The sequence below is a fragment of the Esox lucius genome, chromosome 13 (genome assembly GCF_011004845.1).
Source record: "Esox lucius isolate fEsoLuc1 chromosome 13, fEsoLuc1.pri, whole genome shotgun sequence".
In the NCBI taxonomy this organism is placed as follows: Eukaryota; Metazoa; Chordata; class Actinopteri; order Esociformes; family Esocidae; genus Esox; species Esox lucius.
The window spans coordinates 4527923-4552905 of NC_047581.1; the positions used below are offsets into that span (position 1 = coordinate 4527923).

Below are 24983 nucleotides of genomic sequence, written 5' to 3' on the forward strand. Positions count from 1 at the left end.
AAACCTTGTGAAGACTTACAGAAAACGTTTGACCTCTGTCATTGCCAACAAAGGGTATATAACAAAGTATTGAGATGAACTTTTGTTATTGACCAAATACTTATTTTCCACCATAATTTACCAATAAATTCATAAAAAATCCTACAATGTGATTTTCTGGATTCATTTTTCTCATTTTGTCTCTCATGGTTGAAGTGTATGATGATTACAGGCCTCTCTCATCCATTTAAGTCGGAGAACTTGCACAATGGTGGCTGACTAAATACTTTTTTGCCCCACTGTACATATATACAGTGGGTATATACAGCTACAGAAAAAATTAAGAGACCACTGCACCTTTTTATTTCCTTTCCAAAAAAGTCAAAAACAAAGGTTTTGAGTGAGAAACAGAAGGGTTAACATTAAGAGACGACTGCAAATTGAACGCTTCTGTTCCTTTTTGACTTTTTTGGAAATGAAAGAAAAAGCTGCAGTGGTCTCTTAATATTTTCCGGAGCTATATATATGCATATATATCAGTCCACTTGAATATATACATATTTGGTGTGTTTTTAAGTCCAAATTAAAGTCTACATTTTGTGATCTGCTTTCACAACCACATACCCTCAGAAACAATGAAGAAAACAGAATAATAAATTATATTCAAAATACAGACTGAAGGTTCATTTGTATTTCAATGGGCAGATATTGCTATTTTTCCATTTCCTAAAATATATTTGTTTTGGAAATGAGAGGTTTTTACCCAAAAGCAACAATGTGCTATTTGGGAGAATTTAATTAGTCACATATTGAAATCCTAGCGCAACTCAGATGGTTATAGTTATTCACTGTCATTTTTCCTGTTCTGTGATGTTGTTTTTTCAGGGCTAGATATAGTCAACTCTATCTGACATATTTTTCTGGAAGCTATACATTAGAGCAGAACATGAAAAAGTCCATTAATAAAGAAATGCTTGAAGTAGCTGCCTTTAGAATTAAAGTTCCACCACTTTTGCGTATCCAAACAAGTTATACAAAAATATATTGTAAATTACATAGAGATTTTTGGGCTGACTCATCACTTACTATGGAGTACAAGGCATTATGTAGTCCATTGTGAGAACAAGAAAGAATTAAAATAAAACCACATTTAAAAATGTGTTGACCTCCCCTTTAAGTGAATAAAAAGGTCCTCAGCATGATTTTCTCTTTGTATGCTAATCTTCTCGGTTGTGTTGGTTTTTTCTCCAGAGCATCCACCTGTCTTTTCTGCGTACAGTCCCTCCATACTCTCACCAGGCCCAGGTTTGGTTTGACATGATGAGGGAGTTTCGCTGGAACCACATCATTCTGATTGTTAGCGATGACCATGAGGGCCGTGCCGCCCAGAAAAGGCTAGAGACCCTGTTGGAGGAGAGAGAGACCAAGGTGAGGCACCCTGGGCCCAGCCATCATGATGAACACAACACTGTCTGTCTGTACGTCTGTTTGTCTGTACGTCTGTGTGTCTTTCTGTCTGTACCTTCGTCTGTCAAACTTGCATTCAGTATCACAAAGGTCCTCTATGTGCTGTTTGTAATTATTTTACTTTCTGTTACGTGAGCGCATTTTTTTCTGTTTGTAACATTGGCTAATATTTTTTTATGCCAGAGGCATCAAAAGCATCCTAAGTGGCTTCCTGGCAGAATTGTATTTTCTACTCATTTCACATTGCTTTCACCATAGTCAAACTGTCAATCCACAACCGGAGCGCAACGAGGGACTTAACCTGGGGCTATGCAAAAATACATACAGTTCAGTCAGGGGCAGGATCTTCTTCCAACAGTTTATCAGTTTCCATTCAGTTGTGCTAAATTCTTGTGAAAAATGTGAATTGTTTGAAGGGGTAGCATAACTTTAATCCATAATTCTGGAGTTTTGAATGAGTGCTTCTTTCTCTCTCTGTTTTTTTTTTTTTTTAGGAATATACTATTGCTGTATTTTTATTTGTTTATTGATTTACTTCTTGTATGTTGCATATTAATATGAATCATGATTGAATCATGATTGTTTTGTGCTTTGATGTGAGTGTTAGTCATTTTAATATTATTTGGGTTAGAAAATAATTGTTTTTTGTTGGAAATTACATTGATGTTTTATGAGCATTTGATTGTTTTAGTTATTGTCATTTTGTTAGCGCTTGGTTGGACTTGTCTAATGCTTGGTTTCAGTATCTATGGTCTAATGAATGTGTGTGTGTGGGGGGGGGGGTGTTTTGGAGAGACTTCTGATATTTAAGAATAGCTTATTGTGAAGAATCCATTTTGAGTGAAAATATTGCTATCCCAGATATCTAAATTGAAATCATCTACAGTATGTAATCCTGTTATAGTTACACAACATTGCATCATGGAACATACATTGTATTTTATTTAAAGTGTTGGAAAGTCTATATTATGCAACATAACATCATTACATTTGTAATTTTGGGATCTCCTAGTAATTAAGACTTTGGTAACTACAGTTATTACTATTACTAATACTACAATTCCTCTTCCAATAATACTAATGATAATAATGTATAATGTTCTTGATTGTCGAAGTAGTTTAACATGGTTTGTCCATAGTTGCAGATGTGATGCAGGCAGATTTGATGAAATTAAGGGATTTGCAGATCAGGAGAATTAAAACTGTTATTTGAGGGACAGGAAGCCAGTGGATCAGCAGGGATGGGAGTGATGTGGGCAGACAATTATCTGTGTCGGGATCCATAAAGCACTATTTTCAATTAGCTATAATGTATTAATTGCGTTTCCAAGCAGGCCCCCAAGTATTACATTCTCATAATCAATTTTGGACCAGACATACATATATAAGCTTTTTTTCATTGGAAGTGTTGAGAGGCAAGGGTTCGAGACATGACTAATGTAGGTATGATTAGACCATCTATAAAAGCCTGATGCTGCATGAGTTGGTGATCTCCTGTTGTGTGCCTATCTGTTGGGCGTCTCTGTATTGCTGCTATTGAGTTAGATGAAGTTGGTTGTTCTATATCCAACATGTCTACCTCTTCAGACAGTCGAACAGGTTTAACAGTGGGTCAGGTCAGACCTGGTATTAATACATATCTGTGTGTTGTCTACTTAGCAATGGAAATAGACACTTGTCAATCTGGCAAAGTGCGGAGCATAGATCATAAAGAGAATGGGTCCTAGCACCGACCTTTGTGTGTCACCACAGGTTATGGTGCAGCCCTCTGGTTTTTAAACACTGATGGCGATTTAATGCTTGAGTTTTGGGGAGGTGAGCCAGTTTAGAGCAGTCCCACAGGTGGAAGGGTGCTCTTTGAGGTGCTGCAATAGAACAATGAGATAGAATGTGGTGAAAGTGGCACTGAGGTCCTGAAGAATCAGGATGGTGGGGGATCTTGTATTCACAGCCAGGAGCCGGTTATTTACAACCTTCACCTAGACCGTCAGTAGATGGGCCTGAAGCCAGACTGCAGAGCCTCATAAAGCTGGGTAGCACTGAGGTATGAGTAAGAATGAGATGCCATTATCTTCTTTGACTTTAGATAGAATGGCAGGCTGGTAATAATGTGTTGTATTGTTCAGGTGTTGCTATTGTAAGTATTGTATTTGATATACATACAGTTGGGTCTTGAAATATTTGGACACTGACACAGTTTTCATAATTTTGTGTCTGTAAGCCACCACAATGGATTTGAAATGAAACAACCGAGATGCAGTTGAAGTGCAGACTTTCAGCTTAAATTCAAGGGGTTGAACAAAAATATTGTTACGAACGTTTAGGAATTGCAACCATTTTCATACACAGTCCTCTTATTTCAGGGGCTCAAATGTAATTGGACAAAATATTTTTCATACTTTGTTGAGAATCCTTTGCAGGCAATGACTGCTTTAATTCTGGAATCCATGGACATCACCAAACGCTGGGTTTCCTCTTTGTGATGCTTTGCCAGGCCTTCACTGCAGCTGTCTTCAAATGTTGTTTGTTTGTGGGTCTTTCTGCCTTAAGTCTTGTCTTCAGCAAGTGAAATACATGCTTGATCGGGTTGAGATCAGATGACTGACTCAGCTATTGGAGAATATTCCACTTCTAAAAAAATCCTGTGTTGCTTTCGCAGTATGTTTTGGGTCATTGTCCATCTGTAAAGTGAAGCTCCATCCAATCAACTTCACTGAATTTGGCTGAATCTGAGCAGACAATTTATCCCTATACACTCCAGAATTAATCTGACTGCTTTCATCTGGCCTTTGTCTTCTGTCATATCATCAATAAACAAAAGTGACCCAGTGCCATTGGAAGCCATTTATGCCCATGCCATCACACTGACTCCACCGTGTTTTACAGATTATGTGGTATGCTTCGGATCATGAGCCATTCCAACCCTTCTCCATACTTTTTTCTTCCCATCATTCTGGTACAGATGTTTTTTGGCAAAGTCTAATCTGGCTTTTCTATTCTTGGGGCTTATGAATGGTTTGCACCTTGTGGTGAACCCTTTGTATTCCTGGAGAGTGTTCTTCACTTGGCTGGATGTTCTGAAGGGTTTGTTCTTTACCATGGATACAATGATCCTATCCATGGAAGTTGTCTTCCGTGGACGTCCAGGCCTTTTTGTGTTGCAGAGCTCCCCAGTTCGTTCTTTTATTTTTTGCAGAATGTACCAAACTGTTGACTTGGCCACTCCTAATGTTCCTGCTATCTCCCTGATGGATTTTTTTGCAGCCTTTGGATGGCCTGTTTCACTTGCATTGAGAGCTCCTTTGACCTCATGTTGGGTGTTCACAGCAACAGCTTCCAAAAGCGAATTCCACACCTGGAATCAACTTCAGACCTTTTACCTGCTCAATTGATAAAGAAATAACAAATTAATAGCCCACACCTGTCCATGAAACAGCTTTTGAGTCTATTGTCCAATTACTTTTGCTCCCTTTAAAAAGAGGGGGCTACATATTAAAGAGCTGTAATTCCTAAACCCTTCCTCCAATTTGGATGTGAATACCCTCAAATTAAAGCTGTGAGACTGCACTTTCAGCTCATATTCATTATTTAACTTGAATATTCTAAAATAACCAAACTTGTCAGTGTCGCGATGACAAAACGTGTCAGTGATTTGTTATACATGTCAGTTAAAGATGCACCGTGGAATCAAATCCATATGATATACTACAAAGTGGAAAAGAAAAATAATTAATAATAATAATTTTCTCTTCAGGTTGTAACATAGCACACAGCATCAGTGATGTTGCCAGATTAAATGGTCCCGGTTTTTCTTGTGAGCTCCACATTCACAATGACTGATGAATTTTCAAAATGTCCACAGTGCACCATTACGGTCATTCATCTACAAGGTGGCTGAAGAAAAACAGATTTCGTCTCAGTTTTCCTCCTCCTCATTAAGAATGTTTTGATTTGAGCCTCAGCGGTGTGTTGTGGTGTGATGTGGGTGTGTAATGTCCTCTACATCCTATGCTGGTCGAACAATTGTTCTTCTTTACTCACCGTCGTTATTCAAAAGAGAATGAGCTCTACTTAACCCAAACATGTAACCTTACCATAATCCCTTAAAATCTGAATATGGGGAAGAGAATGAGCTCTACTTAACCCAAACATGTAACCTTACCATAATCCCTTAAAATCTGAATATGGGGAAGAGAATGAGCTCTACTTAACCCAAACATGTAACCTTACCACAATCACTTAAAATCTGAATATGGGGAACAGAATGAGCTCTTCTCAACCCAAACATGTAACCTTACCATAATCCTTTAAAATCTGAATATGGGGAAGAGAATGAGCTCTACTTAACCCAAACATGTAACTTTACCATAATCCCTTACAATCTGAATATGGGGAAGAGAATGAGCTCTACTTAACCCAAACATGTAACTTTACCATAATCCCTTACAATCTGAATATGGGGAAGAGAATGAGCTCTATTTAACCCAAACATGTAACCTTTCCATAATCCCTTAAAATCTGAATATGAGGAACAGAATGAGCTCTACTTAACCCATACATGTAACCTTACCACAATCCCTTAAAATCTGAATATGGGGAAGAGAATGAGCTCTACTTAACCCAAACATGTAACCTTACCACAATCATTTAAAATCTGAATATGGGGAACAGAATGAGCTCTTCTCAACCCAAACATGTAACCTTACTATAATCCCTTAAAATCTGAATATGGGGAAGAGAATGAGCTCTACTTAACCCAAACATGTAACTTTACCATACTCCCTTAAAATCTGAATATGGGGAAGAGAATGAGCTCTACTTAACCCAAACATGTAACTTTACCATAATCCCTTAAAATCTGAAAATGGGGATGATAATGAGCTCTACTTAACCCAAACATGTAACCTTACCATAATCCCTTAAAATCTGAAAATGGGGAACAGAATGAGCTCTACTTAACCCAAACATTTAACCTTACCACAATCACTTAAAATCTGAATATGGGGAACAGAATGAGCTCTTCTCAACCCAAACATGTAACCTTACCATAATCCCTTAAAATCTGAATATGGGGAAGAGAATGAGCTCTACTTAACCCAAACATGTAACTTTACCATAATCCCTTAAAATCTGAAAATGGGGAAGAGAATGAGCTCTACTTAACCCAAACATGTAACTTTACCATAATCCCTTACAATCTGAATATGGGGAAGAGAATGAGCTCTACTTAACCCAAACATGTAACCTTTCCATAATCCCTTAAAATCTGAATATGAGGAACAGAATGAGCTCTACTTAACCCATACATGTAACCTTACCACAATCCCTTAAAATCTGAATATGGGGAAGAGAATGAGCTCTACTTAACCCAAACATGTAACCTTACCACAATCATTTAAAATCTGAATATGGGGAACAGAATGAGCTCTTCTCAACCCAAACATGTAACCTTACTATAATCCCTTAAAATCTGAATATGGGGAAGAGAATGAGCTCTACTTAACCCAAACATGTAACTTTACCATACTCCCTTAAAATCTGAATACGGGGAAGAGAATGAGCTCTACTTAACCCAAACATGTAACTTTACCATAATCCCTTAAAATCTGAAAATGGGGATGATAATCAGCTCTACTTAACCCAAACATGTAACCTTACCATAATCCCTTAAAATCTGAAAATGGGGAACAGAATGAGCTCTACTTAACCCAAACATTTAACCTTTCCATAAACCCTTAAAATCTGAATATGGGGAACAGAATGAGATCTACTTAACCCAAACATTTAACCTTACCATAATCCCTTAAAATCTGAATATGGGGAAGAGAATGAGCTTTACTTAACCCAAACATGTAACCTTACCATAATCCCTTAAAATCTGAATATGGGGAAGAGAATGAGCTCTACTGAACCCAAACATGTAACCTTACCATAATCCCTTAAAATCTGAATATGGGGAAGAGAATGAGCTCTACTTAACCCAAACATGTAACTTTACCATAATCCCTTAAAATCTGAAAATGGGGATGATAATGAGCTCTACTTAACCCAAACATGTAACCTTACCATAATCCCTTAAAATCTGAAAATGGGGAACAGAATGAGCTCTACTTAACCCAAACATTTAACCTTACCACAATCACTTAAAATCTGAATATGGGGAACAGAATGAGCTCTTCTCAACCCAAACATGTAACCTTACCATAATCCCTTAAAATCTGAATATGGGGAAGAGAATGAGCTCTACTTAACCCAAACATGTAACTTTACCATAATCCCTTAAAATCTGAAAATGGGGAAGAGAATGAGCTCTACTTAACCCAAACATGTAACTTTACCATAATCCCTTACAATCTGAATATGGGGAAGAGAATGAGCTCTACTTAACCCAAACCTGTAACCTTTCCATAATCCCTTAAAATCTGAATATGGGGAAGAGAATGAGCTCTACTGAACCCAAACATGTAACCTTACCATAATCCCTTAAAATCTGAATATGGGGAAGAGAATGAGCTCTACTGAACCCAAACATGTAACCTTACCATAATACCTTAAAATCTGAATATGGGATTATTCTGAGTTGTTCATCTCAAGGTTTGAACTGTACTTTCTAGGACTTGTGCAAATGGAAGGGCTGTTGTGTTTGCCATGCTAAGGTTAGCTCATGAATGTGGGGATGTTTGAACAAGATTTGTTCTTTCAACATTACATTGATTTCAATGCTATGGACACAGCTCTGGATGTAAATATCTTTGGGGTGATATATTATGCATTATGATGTATATTATTTTTTTTACTCAAAATCTATATTTACACACTATAAAAACACCATATTTAGTTGATTTGTTATAAAAAATCAAAGGCTCTTGTCCCAAACTTTGGGGCATTTCAAGAGTATGGGATGGTCAGAGAATTTCATTACTACAGCCCTTAGCTTTGGTCTAAACAGACAATCTTAATGTCATATTGTTTTCTATAAGTGTACATAGTTTAAAATAATAATTTGACAAGAATAATGGGTAGATATTTTGATACTTATTAGAGAGACATTGAATAAGGAGAACTTTCTGGATGGTGCCTTTTCAGATTGAAGATCTGTGATGAATTGTTCATGAGCAAATACATTTGCTGAGATTAACATTAAGGTATTTTTTCCCAAGAAAAGCTATTAGCCTAGTACATTTCCTACAGTCCAATTTGATATGATATATTTACATATTAATTATGTTTTAGTGAATTACTTTGGTTAACTTGCTGCATTGGCCATGGGCCGTTTATTCAAGCATGGCTATCGAGTACTAAAGGAACAAGGTTGGTGGAGAATATATTCAGTTCCCTCATCACAAATCACCATGGTGGAGCATGCTTGTGTCAGACAGTTAAAACCTAAGGACTCTGTAATGCTGTAAGCAGGCCTTGGATGTTTTTGCAAGCCCCAGTGTTAGAAATCCCAAGTTGAAGCAGAAAAGTGGAGATTTGTTGGAATGCTTTACTACACGCCATTTATAACTGTTTATAATATTATTCTATGTCTGCATATTTTCTCTGTGCATATTACTCATCAGAATAAAAACAGGAACTATGAAAACCTCGACCAACTGTCCTATGACAACAAGCGAGGACCCAAGGTATACTTGCATGGTCAATGCACGCCGCCCACCAATTCTCTGAAAGTAGCCACTAGAAACGAAAAAGTAAAGAAAAAAAAACATCAACAACCGATTCCAGAGATATCCTTATCCTGGTAGCACGTCTTTGTATATGATTTCAGTCGAGAATGGGTTTTTAGTGTATTTTCAGCAAAATGAAATGCCCCTTCCTACCTTTTTATTTCTTAGTGTAAAGGGTTGCATGTGTTCAATAGAAGGAGATTGCAAGTATATTCCTTTGACAGAGTTTGTGGAGATCTGGTGATGTGGGACAGGCACAATCCAGATGGCACCTCCTACCTTTCTGCAGCATTTCCTACCTCTTTTGTTCTTGGGAAAATAAGCCACCACCACCCCCTCCCTTTCCTCCACCTTTTTGATTTGCGGTTGCATCAGTCTTTTTTCCTTCGTTTTTTTCTCCTCTACTTCTAAATTGCACGTTCCTTTTTGGAGTCTTGATAATCTTTAGTTTGCATGCAAATATGCAGAGCAATTTTTCCTCCCAGCTTCCAATTTTTTTCTTCTGTTAAGCAAAATTATCTTGGAACCTTTTTCTCCGTAACTTTTTTGACCAAAAAAAATCCATTAAAAAAATGACGAAAGATAGAGCGATGACAGCATGGTTCAGGGCTGAGTCCTTCTCCTTCCTTGCTAATCGTATCCCCCAACTTCAGGCAGAGAAAGTTCTCCTGTTCAGCCAAGACACCAACCTGACGTCCATGCTGTTGGAGGCCAAGGACCTGGAGGCCCGCGTCATAATTCTCTCTGCCAGGTCAGTCCTCATATGCATGGCTCAATGCACTTCACTACCAAGCCTCACAAGAATGCAGACACATATCTTCATCATGGAAAGCCGTGGGGACTCAATGACATAATTATACAGTAGTGATGTATGGTACGTAGTATCTAATGCATTAATTCATATTATAAATTACATTATGAACCAGGTGGTTCATGCTGAAGACTCGCAATTTTTACTATTCAAAATGAATAGTAACCACTTTATAATTGCAATAAGGCACGCCAGGGGTTTGTGGTACATTACAAGTATACATATCATGGCTGAGTGCTCTATCCAGGCATTCGTCATGAGTGAGAACAGTTGTTAGCTGTCGTATTTTGGCCATGCATCACACCTATGCCTTACTGCTTATTGTTATTATAGACTTAAATAAAATACAAATATATTAATGATCAAATCCCAAATAAACTGTGGCCTTGAGTTATTGGTTAGGATTAGGGATAGCAAATTGTGGAACTGGAATGGCCAACTGTGGACCTAAACGTTTAGGACAAACTATACATTTATTGCACAGAGCAAAAGAAGCAATGACTTGCATTGTGCTCAGTGGAGATTGACTGGAGCTGCCATTGTGGTAATGATGGGTGTCTTAACTGCAGCGAGGACGAGGCAGCGTCGGTCTACAAAGCAGCACGCCAGCTCAACATGACGGGCTCTGGTTACGTGTGGCTGGTTGGAGAGAGGGAGATGTCTGGTAAAGCTTTGAGTGAAGCACCAGATGGTACGTACTGCCCTATACCCCATGCCTCCCTCACAGACTGTGGCGACAGATTGGTCAGGCTGGGCACATTGCTTTATTATTGAAATGTTTTGATCTCCATCGGCGAATCAGTGGCGTGTTTGATACATTGAACGTTTAAACGTTTAAACATTTGGTTGTTTAAAGGTTTCAAACAAGTGACTTCTCATTGTACTGTGCTTTAAATGTCTAACATCTTTTGTTTGTTTCATTTTTAGTGTGTGCCTTTCTTTCAGTAGCCTACACTACAAATGAAATAGAGGTTTTGGTAATCTACATTGCGTTCAGTTCACATTAATATGAGATCCCAGGTCTCATGAGCATATTTAGACAGTGTGTGTTGCTACCCCCCACATTGAAGTATAACAGAAAGCTGATGGTAAGCGACAACTGCATTTTTTTTGTCCTGGCTAAATGTACGACACATGTCCGTAAAGAACCTTCATTTTAACGTGCTCACTTTGCCCGAACCCCTGTTCTGTAACCTTTCCAACATAACTCCTATCCTTCATAGGTACTTGTCTTGTCTATATAAGCACGTTTCATGTTTGTCACAGGCTTAAAATAAGTCGTTTCACGCCAAGCGCTTTACTAAACCTGAGATTTTGTCGACTGGTCAGGCTTGCTCGGTCTTCAGCTCATCAATGGCAAAAATGAGTCGGCGCACATCAACGACGCTGTGGCTGTGGTGGCGCAGTCCATTCAGGAGCTCTTTGAAAAGGAGAACATCACGGAACCGCCCCGCGGCTGTGTGGGCAATACGAACATCTGGAGGACTGGACCGCTCTTCAAAAGGTAATGCACAAGTGATAACAAGAGGAAGTATTTAAATTACAACTTTTTAAAATTCTGTTAAATAACGTGAGTTTATGAAAAGGGAATGTAACCAGAACAGCCCTATGTCCAGCTACAAGTCAAGCATAGAATCCACATACATATTCCAATTGACATGCTGGTCCTGGCACTCAACATTGCTGGGAGACAGAGGAGGAAGGAAAGGGCAGCGTGAAAATAAGGCCTCCGTTCTGAGCAGTTCTAATTGGAAGTGGACAATTAGTCCCCTGACAATCCTTTATTTCATTGAGAATCCTTTAAGAAATGAATCTGAAAAAGTTTCATTTGCATTCAGGGCCAGGGTCAATTCCAAGCCAGGTCGGGCTAGCCTCGGCACATATAAAATTGCATTGTCACTGCCTCCAAAATGTTGTGTCTGGCTGTTGGCAAGACAATGCAAACAGAACTCCAAAGTATGAAATGGGATAGCAGACCACTAGCAAGCAGGCAAGCACGTTTATTTATATAGCACAGTTCATACTTAGAAGCAATTCAATGTGCTTTACAAAGAAAAAGAAAAAAAATGCAGAATACACTATATTTTCCATTCCTCTTTGTAGCCTTATTCTTGAATGGGGTGTGGTGCTATGTTAATATTGTACAATGATTGTTGACTTTTCCTTTTAATAACTTACTTGATGAGGCTTATAAAGACTCAGAACCACCCATACACACCCTGTCCACACACAACAGAAATAACCAGAATAATTGGCGTATATACAGTATGTCAAACATGCCCTGATTTCCAATTTGCCTGCCAAAAGAAATCACATTGAATTTCTATTCAGATTGAGTTGCAGTTTTCCTACACACTCCCGCATGCACCCTCTGTCCTCACTATTTTCAATCTGTCATTTCACCCACGCTCATCATCCACCAAGCCCATCATGTCACATTGAGATGATTTGTCTGATGACATCATCCCTCCGATTTCCCCACTGGAATGTAGAGTGCTGATGGCGTCCAAGTACCCAGATGGTCTGACAGGACGCATCGAGTTTAACGATGACGGCGACAGGAGGTTTGCTACCTACAGCATTCTCAACTACCAAAAGACCCGACTGGTACAAGTGGGCGTCTTCAATGGCACCCAAGTATGTCAGTTTTGACAATGTCATCAGTTTTGTTTTGTGTATTTTTTATTGTGACAATGTTAGAAATCTTTCAGAAATATGTAACTTAACATGTCACCAGTTTTACGTAAGGATTTCATTGTGTTAAATTCAATTATTATGTTTATTACATTAAGTAGTTATGTCTTTGGGTTATCATTTGCTAGAGTTATTAGCAAATTTATAAAACCAGGTGAGGGGGAATCAGAATTTCTTATAAATTATTTTTTAAATGATTAAAACCAATGCACATCTTAATTCAAGCAAATCTATTTTTATCTTTTGTAGGTGGTGATGAATCCACAAAGGAAGATCATTTGGCCAGGAGGAGAGACAGAGAAGCCAAGAGGATACCAGATGTCTACCAGACTTAAGGTACAGCAGCTAAGCTGCTTCTTCATCCTGCATAACCGGGGATGTATTCGCTAAGAAGCAAATGGAAGTAAACGTTTGGAAACAGGGACAAATCTGCCTGAATTTGCCACATAGGGCAGTGATTCTGTCCTTGGGGACTTCTGGCTATTCCATGTATTTTGACTATTTCAAAGCTAGCATGCTTAGTTCAACTTCTAAACAAACCATAAAGCCCTTGTTTAGGGAAACAGGTGAGCTGGTTCAGGGCTAAATCAAAACATCTGGGGCATCCCCAAGCATAGATTTGAGAGCTAATGCAATGTGACACCAAAACATCAAAACCTTTTCTGTCTCTGGACATTTCACTACGGTGTGAACTAAATGAGTACATCTCTGCAACACACTTCCTATCCTCTCTGTAAATGTCTGTCTGCTGAAATGGGACTTGTCCTTGTTTATTGTGCACAGATAGTAACAATTCATCAGGAGCCATTCATCTATGTACAACCTACAACAAGTGATGGAACATGCTACAAAGAGAAAACTGTAAATGGACTCAAAGATGTCCAAAAAGTGATATGTACCGGTCCCAATGGTACCATCCCAGGTAATAAAACAGCAACAGCAAATAATACATTAATGAATACTTTAAATATGAATGATTCCCTTATTATTAATGACATTTGTCAGTGTTGGCTGTGCCTCATCAATATCTTGCTGATATGTTAATTTGTTATCAGAACTTTTTTGACTTTGTCTTTTGGCTATTATAGGACAGCCTATAGTACCTCAGTGCTGCTATGGCTTTTGCATTGACCTCTTGATTAAACTAGCGGATACCATGAACTTCACCTATGAGGTTCATCTGGTGGCTGATGGGAAGTTTGGTACACAGGAGCGGGTGAGTATATTGTTGATTAGACTGATTTTGACTGCTGCACCACCAGGGAGGCTCCCCAATTATTTGAAGACTTTTTTGGGATCCACAACTAATAATAATTAAAAGAATACAGTACCTTCCACAAAAATTGCCCCCCTTGGTATATATGAGCAAAGCAGGCTGTAAAACTGATTATCCTCTTTGGTCTTTCATAGAAAATATTCAGAAAAATGTAAAGTAAATTAAATAAATGTTTTCTCCAAAACAAGTGTGCCACAATTATTGGCACCCCTTTTCGTGAGTAAAATCTAATCATAGTATACTGCCATTCATATTTCCCTTTTGTAAGTTCACCTGGCAAAATTGAGTGGTAAGCCATGTCTTCCTGTTTCACTGGGGTATGAATGAGGAGACACACATGCCAAATTCCCATAGTCATCCCTCAATAGATGGGAAAGACCAGAATATATTGTCATGATGTGCGACAAAAGTTTGTTGAGCTGCACTAATCAGACAATGGCTATAAGAAAATACAGCCCTTTTTCCTAAAACTTTGGGATGCAGTGTAAAATGCAAATAAAAACAGAATGCAGTGATGAGCAAATAATTTATCCTTTTATTTAATAAAAAATAGTAAAAAGGCGACATATCTAATGTTGAAAGAGAACATTTTATTGTTTTTGGAAAAAAAACAATGCCTTTTTTGAATTTGATGCCAGCAACACATTTAAAAAAAGTTGAGACAGGGACATGTTTACCTCTGTCTTGCATCACCTCTTCTTTCAACAAAACTAGCATTTAGGAACTGAGGAGACAAATTGCGGTAGTATTGAAAGTGAAATGTATTCCCATTCTGGCATTTTATTGGATTCAGGGTCTCTTTTGTCATATTTTTTTTGTCTCATAATGCGCCACATGTTTTCAATGGGTGACAAGTCTGGACTGCAGGCAGGCCAGTTTAGCACCCAGACTATTTTACTACAGACCCATGCTGTACTAATACGTGCAGAATGTGGTTTGGCATTGTCTTGCTGAAATAAGCAAGGCCTTCCCTGAAAAAGACGGTGTCTGCATGGCAGTATAAATTGCTCCAAGACCTGTACATATTGTTCAGCATTAATGGTGCCTTCACAGATGTGCAAGTAACCCATGCCATGTGCACTAATGCACCCTCATACTGTACCATCACGGATGCTGGCTTTTAAACTGTGCATTGATAACAAGTCGGATGGTCCCTCTCCTCTTTAGCTCTCGCAGCATCCATGATTCCCAAAAATTATTTAAAATGTTGATTTGTCAGACCACAGTTTTCCACTTTACCTCAGTCCATCTTAAATGACCTCAGACCCTGGATCTTGTTTATATATGGTTTCTTCTTTGCATGGAAGAGTTTTAACTTGCATTTGTGGATGCAGAGACAATGGTTTTCAGAAGTGTTTCTGAGCCCATGAAGTAATTTCCACTACAGAATCGTGTCTGTTTTTAATGCAGTGCTGTCCGAGGGCCTGAAGATCACTTGAATACAGAGATTTATCCGGATTCTCTGAAACTTTTAATGACATTATGTACTATAGATGATGAGATTCCCAAACACTTTTTTTTTGTTGAGAAACGTTATTCTTAAATTGTTGCACTATTTGCCTGTGCAGTCTTTCACAGAGTGGTGAACCCCTCCACATCTTTACTTCTGTAAGACTCATCCTTTCTGAGATGCTCTTTTTATATCCAATCATGTTACTGACCTGTTGCCAATTAACCTAATTAGTTGTGATATATTTCACCAGTTTTTTTTTTAGCATTACACAGCATTTCCAGTCTTTTGTTGCCCCTGTCCCAACTTTTTTGAAATATGTTGCTAGCATCAAATTCAAAGTGGGCACATCTTTTTCAAGAAACAATAAAATGTTTCAGTTTTAACATTTGATATGTTGTCTTCAAGGCGAAAGTTGGGGTCATAAAGTCCAAAACTACAATCAGACCCCACCTACAAAGCCACAAGTTGTTTGGGAAGGTTGTCATAAAAAACAAAAGACACAAGTGCCTACATTTTGCCAAATGTTACTGGAACTTTCAGTGGGACTGGGTTCTCATGTCAAATGAAACCAAAATAGAGCTTTTTGGAAACACCAATGGTGGGTTTGGCATAGACTGAAAGAGACATTAGCCATGCAGAAAAGTACCTCATCCCCACTTTAAAGTGTGGTGGTGGATCTTTGTTGTTGTACATCTGTTTTTCTTCCAAAGGCCCGCAACAACTTGTTGGGATACATGGTACCATGGACTTCATCAAGCACCAGCAGATATTAAATCAAACCATGACTGCCTCTGCCAAGAAACTTAAACTGGGACATGGTTGGATCTTTCAGTAACAATTATCCAAAACAAACCTCAAAATTACAACACAATTTTTTTTCAATTTGACATGGCAATTCCGGTTCTCTTACCTAAACCCTATAGAAAACACTTGGGATGATCTGAATAGGAGAGTCCATAAGTGTGGAGAAATTCTGTACAGAGTAATAGCCTCAGATTCATTACTGTGTATTCTCCAACCTCATTATTCATTACAGGAGAAGACTCAGAGCTGTTGTCTTGGCAAAGGGAAGTTACAAAAAGGATTAAATGAAGGTGTGCCAATAATGGTGGCAAACATGTTTGAGAAAATAATTGTTTGATGATAAAAATATATTTCTTTTTACACTTTTTTATTTTAATTAACAGTTAGGGGTTAATATTTTGAATATGTCCCTGATATTTACCAAGGCTGCTAATATTAATGAAGGACAATGCATAACATTTTGCAGATGCTTTTATCCAAACATTTTAGGGTGCCCTGGGAATTTAACCAACAATTCTGGCATTCTAAGCACTGTGCTCAGCTGAGCCATACAGGACTAAATTACTTATCCACCCATTAGATTAGATTACAAAAACAGGAATGTCCCAATGAGGCAGTTCAATTCACAGCACAATGCACACACAGTACAAAATATAAACTCCGCAATTTAAAAACAATAACAGGTAATCCATGAATATTTTAATTTGACCTAGTAGCCAGTGTATTAGGTATATCGATTGCTATGTAAAGCAAGCAGAAAGAAATCTCTTCATTTTTTATTTTTTTTTAATAACAGGTTAGTGTACCCAATAAACTGGCTACTGTGTCTATTAAATACCAGATGGTTCAAACCCTGAATGCTGATTGGTCGAGATTTGTGATGTATGACTCCTTTTTTCACAAGAATGACAAGAAGGTTGTTAACAGGTTCATAACAGCAATAAGACACCTTGCTGGTTTGTGGTACACCGATCAGCCAAAACATATTAACTACCTGCGTAATATTATATTGGTCCCCCTTTTGCCATCAAAACAGATCCGACCCGTAGAAAGCATGGACTCCACTAGACCTCTAAAGGTGTGCTGTTGTATCTGGCAGTAAGAAATTAGCAGCAGATCCTTCATGTCCTGTAAGTTGCGAGGTGGGGCCCCTATGGATCGGACTAGTTTGTCCAGCACATCCCACAGATGCTAGATTAGATCAGACCAGGCCACCTTCTTCCATTGCTCCGTGGTCTAGTTCTGATGTTCATGTGCCCATTGTAGGCGCTTTCGGCAGTGGACAGGGGTCAGCATGGGCACCCTGACTGGTCTGCAGCTACGCAGCCCCATACGCAACAAACTGCGATGCAGGTGTTTTCCGACACCTTTCTATCAGTACCAGCATTAACTTTTCTGGCAATTTGAGCTACAGTAGCTCGTCTGTTGGATCGGACCACACGGGCCAGCCTTCGCTCCCCACATGCATCAATGAGCCCATGACCCTGTCGCCAGTTCACTGCTTTTCCTTCTTTAGACCACTTTTGATAGGTACTGACCACTGCAGACCGGGAACACCCCACAAGGGCTGCAGTTTTGGAGATGCTCTGACCCAGCCACCTGCCATCACAATTTGTCCCTTACGCTTGCTCATTTTTCCTGCTTCTAACACATCAACTTTGAGGACAGAATGTTCACTTGCTGCCTAATATATCCCACCCCTGATAGGTGCCGTGATAACAAGATTATCTGTGTTATTCTCTTCACCTGTCAGTGGTCATAATGTTATGGCTGATCAGTGTATATTGCCAATATACAGTGACTAAGGGCTGGATTCAGGCATCTCACATGTTGTGCATACGAACAGCCCTAATATTTGCAATATATCACTGCCCCTTGTGCTGCATTGCTTTAATATACAATATATACTGTATAGCTCAGTACATACCCACATTTGTTTGTGTATAAGTAGAATGTGCTAAAAGTTTGTGCTAAAGTTTAACATTAGTTATGAAACAGTTGTTGGCTGATTCAAGCATCCTTCAGGTGCGAAATGATGACTAAGTATGTCAAGTACTGTGAATCTCTATCCACTCTCTCTCAGGTGAACAACAGCAACAAGAAGGAGTGGAACGGCATGATGGGAGAACTCCTGGGTGGACTAGCTGACATGATTGTTGCTCCACTAACGATCAACAATGAACGTGCCCAGTACATCGAGTTCTCCAAACCATTTAAGTACCAGGGGCTCACAATCCTTGTGAAAAAGGTACGCTGCTTCTATTCCTGTTGCTCAAACCCCATTGAAGCATTTGTTTCCTTCCCACAACTATGACCCAGAATAGTATCTCTGCCCACAGTAGAATGAATGGGATGAGTCATGGCTTTTGTCTGACTGTAGGAAATACCTCGCAGTACTCTGGATTCGTTCATGCAGCCCTTTCAGAGCACACTGTGGCTGCTGGTGGGTCTATCGGTCCATGTGGTGGCGGTGATGCTCTACCTATTAGACCGGTTCAGGTAAAACGACAACGTCTCTTTGCACATTGGTTTCCATACCACAAATCAACATTAAATATGCCGTTAAGCAGGAGGTTTATCAACTGTCACACATGCGTTTGTTCATATGTATGAATCAACCCCAGCATTGCAAGTGCCATACTATATCAACTGAGATTCACCATATATAGCCCTGTGCTACAAGTTGCTCATGTATTAGTAATAAGCAGCTGAAATAATTATTCATGTCTGTGCATAAATGAAAGTAAGCACACCAGGAGCATTTGGAAAAAAACATGCACTCACATGTCTATACTCACTGTCTATTTTGGATTTTCATATGATTGACTTCACAGTCAATGTCAGTAAATATTGGAGTTACGATCTGTTTGGTGGAAACAATACATTCATATCCTTTATGAAGGTATTGTTTTGAAATACAATTTAAACAAGACATTAAATTGTCTTTCAAATTACGTGGAAACAACCGAATTCAACTAGTTTAGTTCCAATAGGATCTGTTGGAGGATTTGGTGACTGAGAAGACAGATGAGCTCACATAACTAACTTATGTACACTGCAGCCCATTTGGAAGGTTTAAAGTGAACAGTGAAGAAGAAGAAGAGGACGCCCTTACCTTATCCTCCGCCATGTGGTTCTCATGGGGAGTCCTTTTGAACTCTGGGATAGGAGAAGGTAAATATCCACTGGCCTAAGTGTAAGTTTCAGAAACAAAAAATACAGCCCCAATCAGACTCAGAATCACCTTTATTCACTAAGTACATTCATGCATAATAACAAAAAATATTTTTTAATTGGTAATAGACTATATAGAGTTAAAATAATATATAAAATAATATACATACACAATAATCATTAAATTAATTGTTATTTATAATTATTATAATCCTTATAAAAGAATAATATAATTATAAGGGAATAATTATTTATGAATAATATTTTTTATCCTATAGATTATATTGGAATTCTTACAGTCTATACGTGTTGTTTTTTCTGTGTACTTCAGCAATTTAGATTTATAAAATTGATTTATAAAATGATAATGGGGTTAAAGAACAGACAATCTGATTTAATTTGAACATATTTTTATTCATATTGGATGAACCATTTAGAAATACCAGTTTTTATGGCAATGCAGGGCAGCGGCCTCTAATTGGGGGCAACCAAAACCAAAGCCCAGATATGCCCAGAGGCATCTCTGCTGTCTGGTCCTGACTATCACCACTAGGCTTGCACAGAGACGCCTAGAGGCATCCCTATCATCAGGACCTGACATACATGCCATTTACGCAGATGGCTTCAGTCTGATCACAATCATAAAGGCTTGATTGATTACAGCCCATGTTCTTCTGACAGGTTTTCCTCTCTGCAGAGAAACTCTGAAGCTCTGAGTGGCCATTGGGTTCTTGGTCACCTCACTGATCATGCCCATTTTTGCCAGGTCAATTAGCTTGTGCAAATAGCTGCTAACTGACTGATTATGTTTGCGATGTGTTTATAGGAGCACCCCGGAGCTTTTCAGCAAGGATCTTAGGTATGGTGTGGGCTGGATTTGCCATGATCATCGTGGCATCCTATACTGCCAATCTGGCAGCCTTCCTAGTGTTGGACCGGCCTGAGGAGCGCATCACCGGCATCAATGACCCCAGGGTAAGCAGAGTGTGCTTGCTGACCCTGATCACATGCACCCTATGACTAATGCAAACAAAATGTTATGTTTTCAATGAAATGTGTTAGTTGACCTTTTGTTGGTAATAGAAGCCATTGGACACTTTCCAAATGTACAATGTGTGAAGAGATATCATTGGGACACGAGCCCCACAGTACATTAACAACAGTAATCGGTGGGTAAATACAAGTGCTGCTCTCTGTTGGATTCACAGTTACTGTACTTACAGTAGGGAGATAAGTATTTGATACACTTTTTGCATGTTTTTCTACTCACAAAGCATAAAGAGGTCTGAAATTTTTATCATAGGTACACTTCAACTGTGAGAGGGGGAGTCTAAAACAAAAATCCAGAAAATCACATTGTATGATTTTTTAATAATTAATTAGCATTTTATTGCTTGACATGAGTATTTGATCACCTATCAACCAGTAAGAATTTTTTTTTAAGAAGCCCTCCTGTTCTCCATTCATTACCTGAATTAACTGCCCCTGTTTGAACTCGTTACCTGTATAAAAGACACCTGTCCACACACTCAATCAAACAGACTCCAACCTCTCCACAATGGCCAAGGCCAGAGAGCTGTGTAAAGGCATCAGGGATAAAATTGTAGACCTGCACAAGGCTGGGATGGGCTACAGGACAATAGGCAAGCAGCTTGGTGAGAAGGCAACATCTGTTGGCGCAATTATTAGAAAATGGAAGAAGTTCAAGATGACGGTAAATCTCCCTCGGTCTGGGGCTCCATGCAAGATCTCCCCACGTGGGGCATCAGTGATCATGAGGAAGGTGAGGGATCAGCCCAGAACTACACGGCAGGACCTGGGCAATGAACTGAAGAGAGCTGGGACCACAGTCTCAAAGAAAACCATTAGTAACACACTACGCCATCATGGATTAAAATCCTGCAGCGCACACAAGGTCCCCCTGCTCAAGCCAGAACATGTCCTGGCCCATCTGAAGTTTGCCAATGACCATCTGGATGATCCAGAGGAGGAATGGGAGAAGGTCATGTGGTCTGATGAGACAAAAATAGAGCTTTTTGGTTTAAACTCCACTTGCCGTGTTTGGAGGAAGAAGAAGGATGAGTACAACCCCAAGAACACCATCCCCACCGTGAAGCATGGAGGTGGAAACATCATTCTTTGGGGATGCTTTTCTGCAAAGGGGACAAGATGACTGCACCATATTGAGGGGAGGATGGATGGGGCAATGTATCGTGTATGGCGAGATCTTGGCCGACAACCTCCTTCCCTCAGTAAGAGCATTGAAGATGGGTTGTGGCTGGGTCTTCCAGCATGACAAACACACAGCAAGGGCAACTAAGGAGAGGCTCCGAGCTGAAAGTCTGTATTGCCCAGCGACAGCCCCGAAACCTGAAGGATCTGGAGAAGGTCTTTATGGAGGAGTGGGCCAATATCCCTGCTGCAGTGTGTGCAAACCTGGTCAAGAACTACAGGAAACGTATGATCTCTGTAATTGCAAACAAAGGTTTCTGTACCAAATATAAGTTCTGCTTTTCTGATGTATCAAATACTAAAGTCACGCAATAAAATGCTAATTAATTACTTAAAAATCATACAATGTGATTTTCTGGATTTTTGTTTTAGATTCCGTCACTCACAGTTGAAGAGTAACAATGTTAAAAATTACAGACTTCTACATGCTTTGTAAGTGGGAAAACTTGCAAAATTGGCAGTGTATGAAATACTTGTTCTCCCCACTGTATAACACGACCTGGATGTAGTGTGCATGGATGAAGGGGTGGATGTTGGAAAGGGTGGGCTTTTCATGTTGCACTCCTTTTGGTAGATTGGGCGCATGCGATGTCAATCATTGTTTTTAACTGAGGAATGCATTCAGCCTTCAGCGTGTGTGCCCGTGATATCCTTGTGGTTCAGTAAGCAATATCATACTAAGCAGAAAAGCACTTAAAGAAACATGTCTTAATCTTTGCCTACGCAAAACCTATTGTCGTGCTGTTGTGACAAGGCCAGACCAATTTGACATCCCAGAGTTGGGAGGGAAGGAAAGTGGGCAAAAAAAATTATTAATATGAAAACGCACACTTCTGAAAGTTGGCAATAAAGAAAGAGTAAAGCAAAGACGAATTTTATCGATCTACACTTGGGAGATAATTTGACCACAACAAGCATCATCCGTGATTACAAAGACAAAAAACACTTATTAAAAAAGACATCCACAAAATACACTTAGGAGCAATAAAAGATAGAGTCCAATTTAGAATGTATATAAATGCTGATTTCTAGCCTGGGGAAATAAGCCACAAGAACATTCATTGTGCGCAGATGTTTTATGAGTGACGCTGATATGAAGAACAGCCATGGGGGGGTCAACTGATTGACTCCCTGCTGTGCCTCTGTTTGGGCCTCTGTTTTGCAGCTGCGCAACCCATCAGACAAGTTCATTTATGCCACAGTGAAGCAGAGTTCGGTGGACATCTACTTCCGGCGCCAAGTGGAGCTGAGTACTATGTATCGTCACATGGAGAAACACAACTACGAAAGCGCCGCTGAGGCCATCCAAGCTGTGCGTGACAAGTGAGTAATAGCTAAGTATATTAAATAATGCCACAACCTCCTCACATTACTATCTGGTGGAGACACCTTTTGCTGCAGTAACAGAACTAAGCATTTTGGAAGTACTGTAACAGGGTAGTACACATAGAAGGTAGACATAGCTTTTGGCATTCAGGGCTAATGTTCTGAATTTAGTATTAACAGACCAGATCATCTTTTTCCTGAAGCTGAGTCTTCAGATGGCATGTCATACGCCTTTTTTCAGAAATGGCTTATATGCCTTTTACTCAGAAATGGCTTCAGTCTGATTATCATAAGGCCTGATTGACAGAGTACTGCAGATGTCCTTCTGGCAGGTTTTCCTCTCTGCAGAGAAACTGAAGCTCTGAGTGTCCATAGCCATTGGGTTCTTGGTCACCTCATTGACCATGGCCCTTTTTGCCAGGTAAGAAGCTGCCCTCCGTCTGTTTTCCATTGCCTCTTATTCTTCCTCCCCAACTCCTTCATTCTCTTCAACTACATGGCATTCATCATAGGCTTCTTTCCATTTCTCCCTGGAGCTGGGCAGTGGCTGGCCGCTGGAAGGTTTTAGAACCTTCTTCCTTTGGGGCGTAAGTGTGTTGCTGATGTAACAAGGGAGGCATGTTCGCGCCACAGTATGTAGACTATCACCTTTACACAGCTTCAGAATGATTTTGTGCCATTGTTATTGGCAGATCCATGTTGTTCTGGTTAAATGACGGTTGTAGATAAATAATGACATAGATTCTCGATGCAATTGAGATCAGTATGTTGCTTTGGCCTTGTGCATTGGATGTTCAGCTGAAATGAATATCCTCCCAGGCTTAATTTTTTTAGCTAATTGAATTTAATTTTGCTTCATCCAATTTGGATGGAGAATAAAACCGCCACACTCCATTCTTCCTTACATTTTAACAAGGGGTCCAGTCCCTTCTTATGTGAAACATCCCCACTGCAGAATGTTGCCACCACCCATACCTCACAGTAGAGATGATATCTTGAAGCATGGGCAGTTTTAGTTTTTTTCCACACATACTACTTTAGTTAAATTTTTCTCCAAAAAGCTCATCTGATCATTCCCCCCATCTGTTTGTCATGTTTTCAGATAATTTTTTTGAGTAACATTGCCACCCTCCAATATAGGCAGTTTTTGTTTGCTCTTCAACTCTTCATATGATTGATCGGTGCGCCATTAATCCACTCCCAGGCATGGAACTCTGTAGCTTCTTCAATGTGCGGCCTCATTGTGGCTTCTCTCATGAGTCTCCTTGTTGTTTGGGCAATGAGTTTTGATCAACAGCCTTTTCTTGGCAGTGTCAGGATGTTGTGATGCAACTAGAATATACAGCGCCCTCTACTCTTCATTTTCCTTCAGATTCCAGAGGAGATGGCTGTTGAATATGCACTGGAATTGAATTTATTATCTTATTTTGCCTGTTTAAAATATATTTTTAAAGGAAAATGGCAAAACAAAATCTGCCAAAGCACCACTTTGTGCAAAAATTGTGTCCAGTATGTCTCTAACAATGTGATCTGAAATGCATCATTTAGAAAACCTGACATCAGGGAATCAGCTTCCCATTGTAAGAACACAACCTGGAGGCCGATGTTTGGTCACAATAGTAGAGCGTGCATTAGTAGATTTAATATAAAAATCCAGGCAACAGACTTGGTCAGGAGAACAGGCAATTGTCAAAACACAGGAAATCCAGGTAAGACAGAGGGACAGTACAAAAGGACCAAGCTAGAGGCAGACTGTCCGAAACTAACAAAATGGTGGGTACACGGAAAAGAACAGGCAAAAGCACAGAGGACTAGGCAAACTCAAATACACCAAAGGCAGGCTAGGGTCAAACAGGTAGATAGTAATCTCAGTGTAAGACCGGGCTTAGTATGTTGTATGCTACAAACAATACCTCACACAGAAAGGGGTACCGACTGTTGCGGTAATGAGAAAGAGGTGCTTAGAATGCCGGTGATTGAAAACGGGGAGGAATGGTGCGTTTGTGTGAGCTGGGAACTTGGCATTCGGAGACTGTAGTAACCGGTTGAAGCTCGGAGTTGCCCGCAGACCTTACACCCATTTTATTTCCCATTTTC

The 24983-nt window shown here is 39.5% G+C and overlaps 1 protein-coding gene across 6 annotated transcripts in view; it reads left to right on the forward strand.

Moving 5' to 3' along the window:
- Positions 1-24983, forward strand: part of grin1b (glutamate receptor, ionotropic, N-methyl D-aspartate 1b) — a 53666-nt gene that overhangs the window by 6468 nt on the left and 22215 nt on the right. For 3 of the 6 annotated variants that reach the window (XR_002197690.3, XM_010900107.4, XM_010900110.4), the window contains exons 3-16: positions 1231-1407; positions 9012-9074; positions 9770-9867; positions 10497-10618; positions 11257-11431; positions 12420-12564; positions 12871-12957; positions 13405-13543; positions 13710-13837; positions 18238-18402; positions 18535-18653; positions 19216-19328; positions 20155-20303; positions 22726-22883. Coding sequence is in view for 5 of the 6 variants with exons in the window: in XM_010900107.4 (XP_010898409.1) it covers positions 1231-1407; positions 9012-9074; positions 9770-9867; positions 10497-10618; positions 11257-11431; positions 12420-12564; positions 12871-12957; positions 13405-13543; positions 13710-13837; positions 18238-18402; positions 18535-18653; positions 19216-19328; positions 20155-20303; positions 22726-22883 (1838 nt within the window). In the remaining variant the exon portion in view is untranslated. The remainder of the gene's footprint in view (positions 1-1230; positions 1408-9011; positions 9075-9769; positions 9868-10496; positions 10619-11256; positions 11432-12419; positions 12565-12870; positions 12958-13404; positions 13544-13709; positions 13838-18237; positions 18403-18534; positions 18654-19215; positions 19329-20154; positions 20304-22725; positions 22884-24983) is intronic. The other 3 variants (XM_010900109.4, XM_029124641.2, XM_010900108.4) reach the window with 2 other exon arrangements.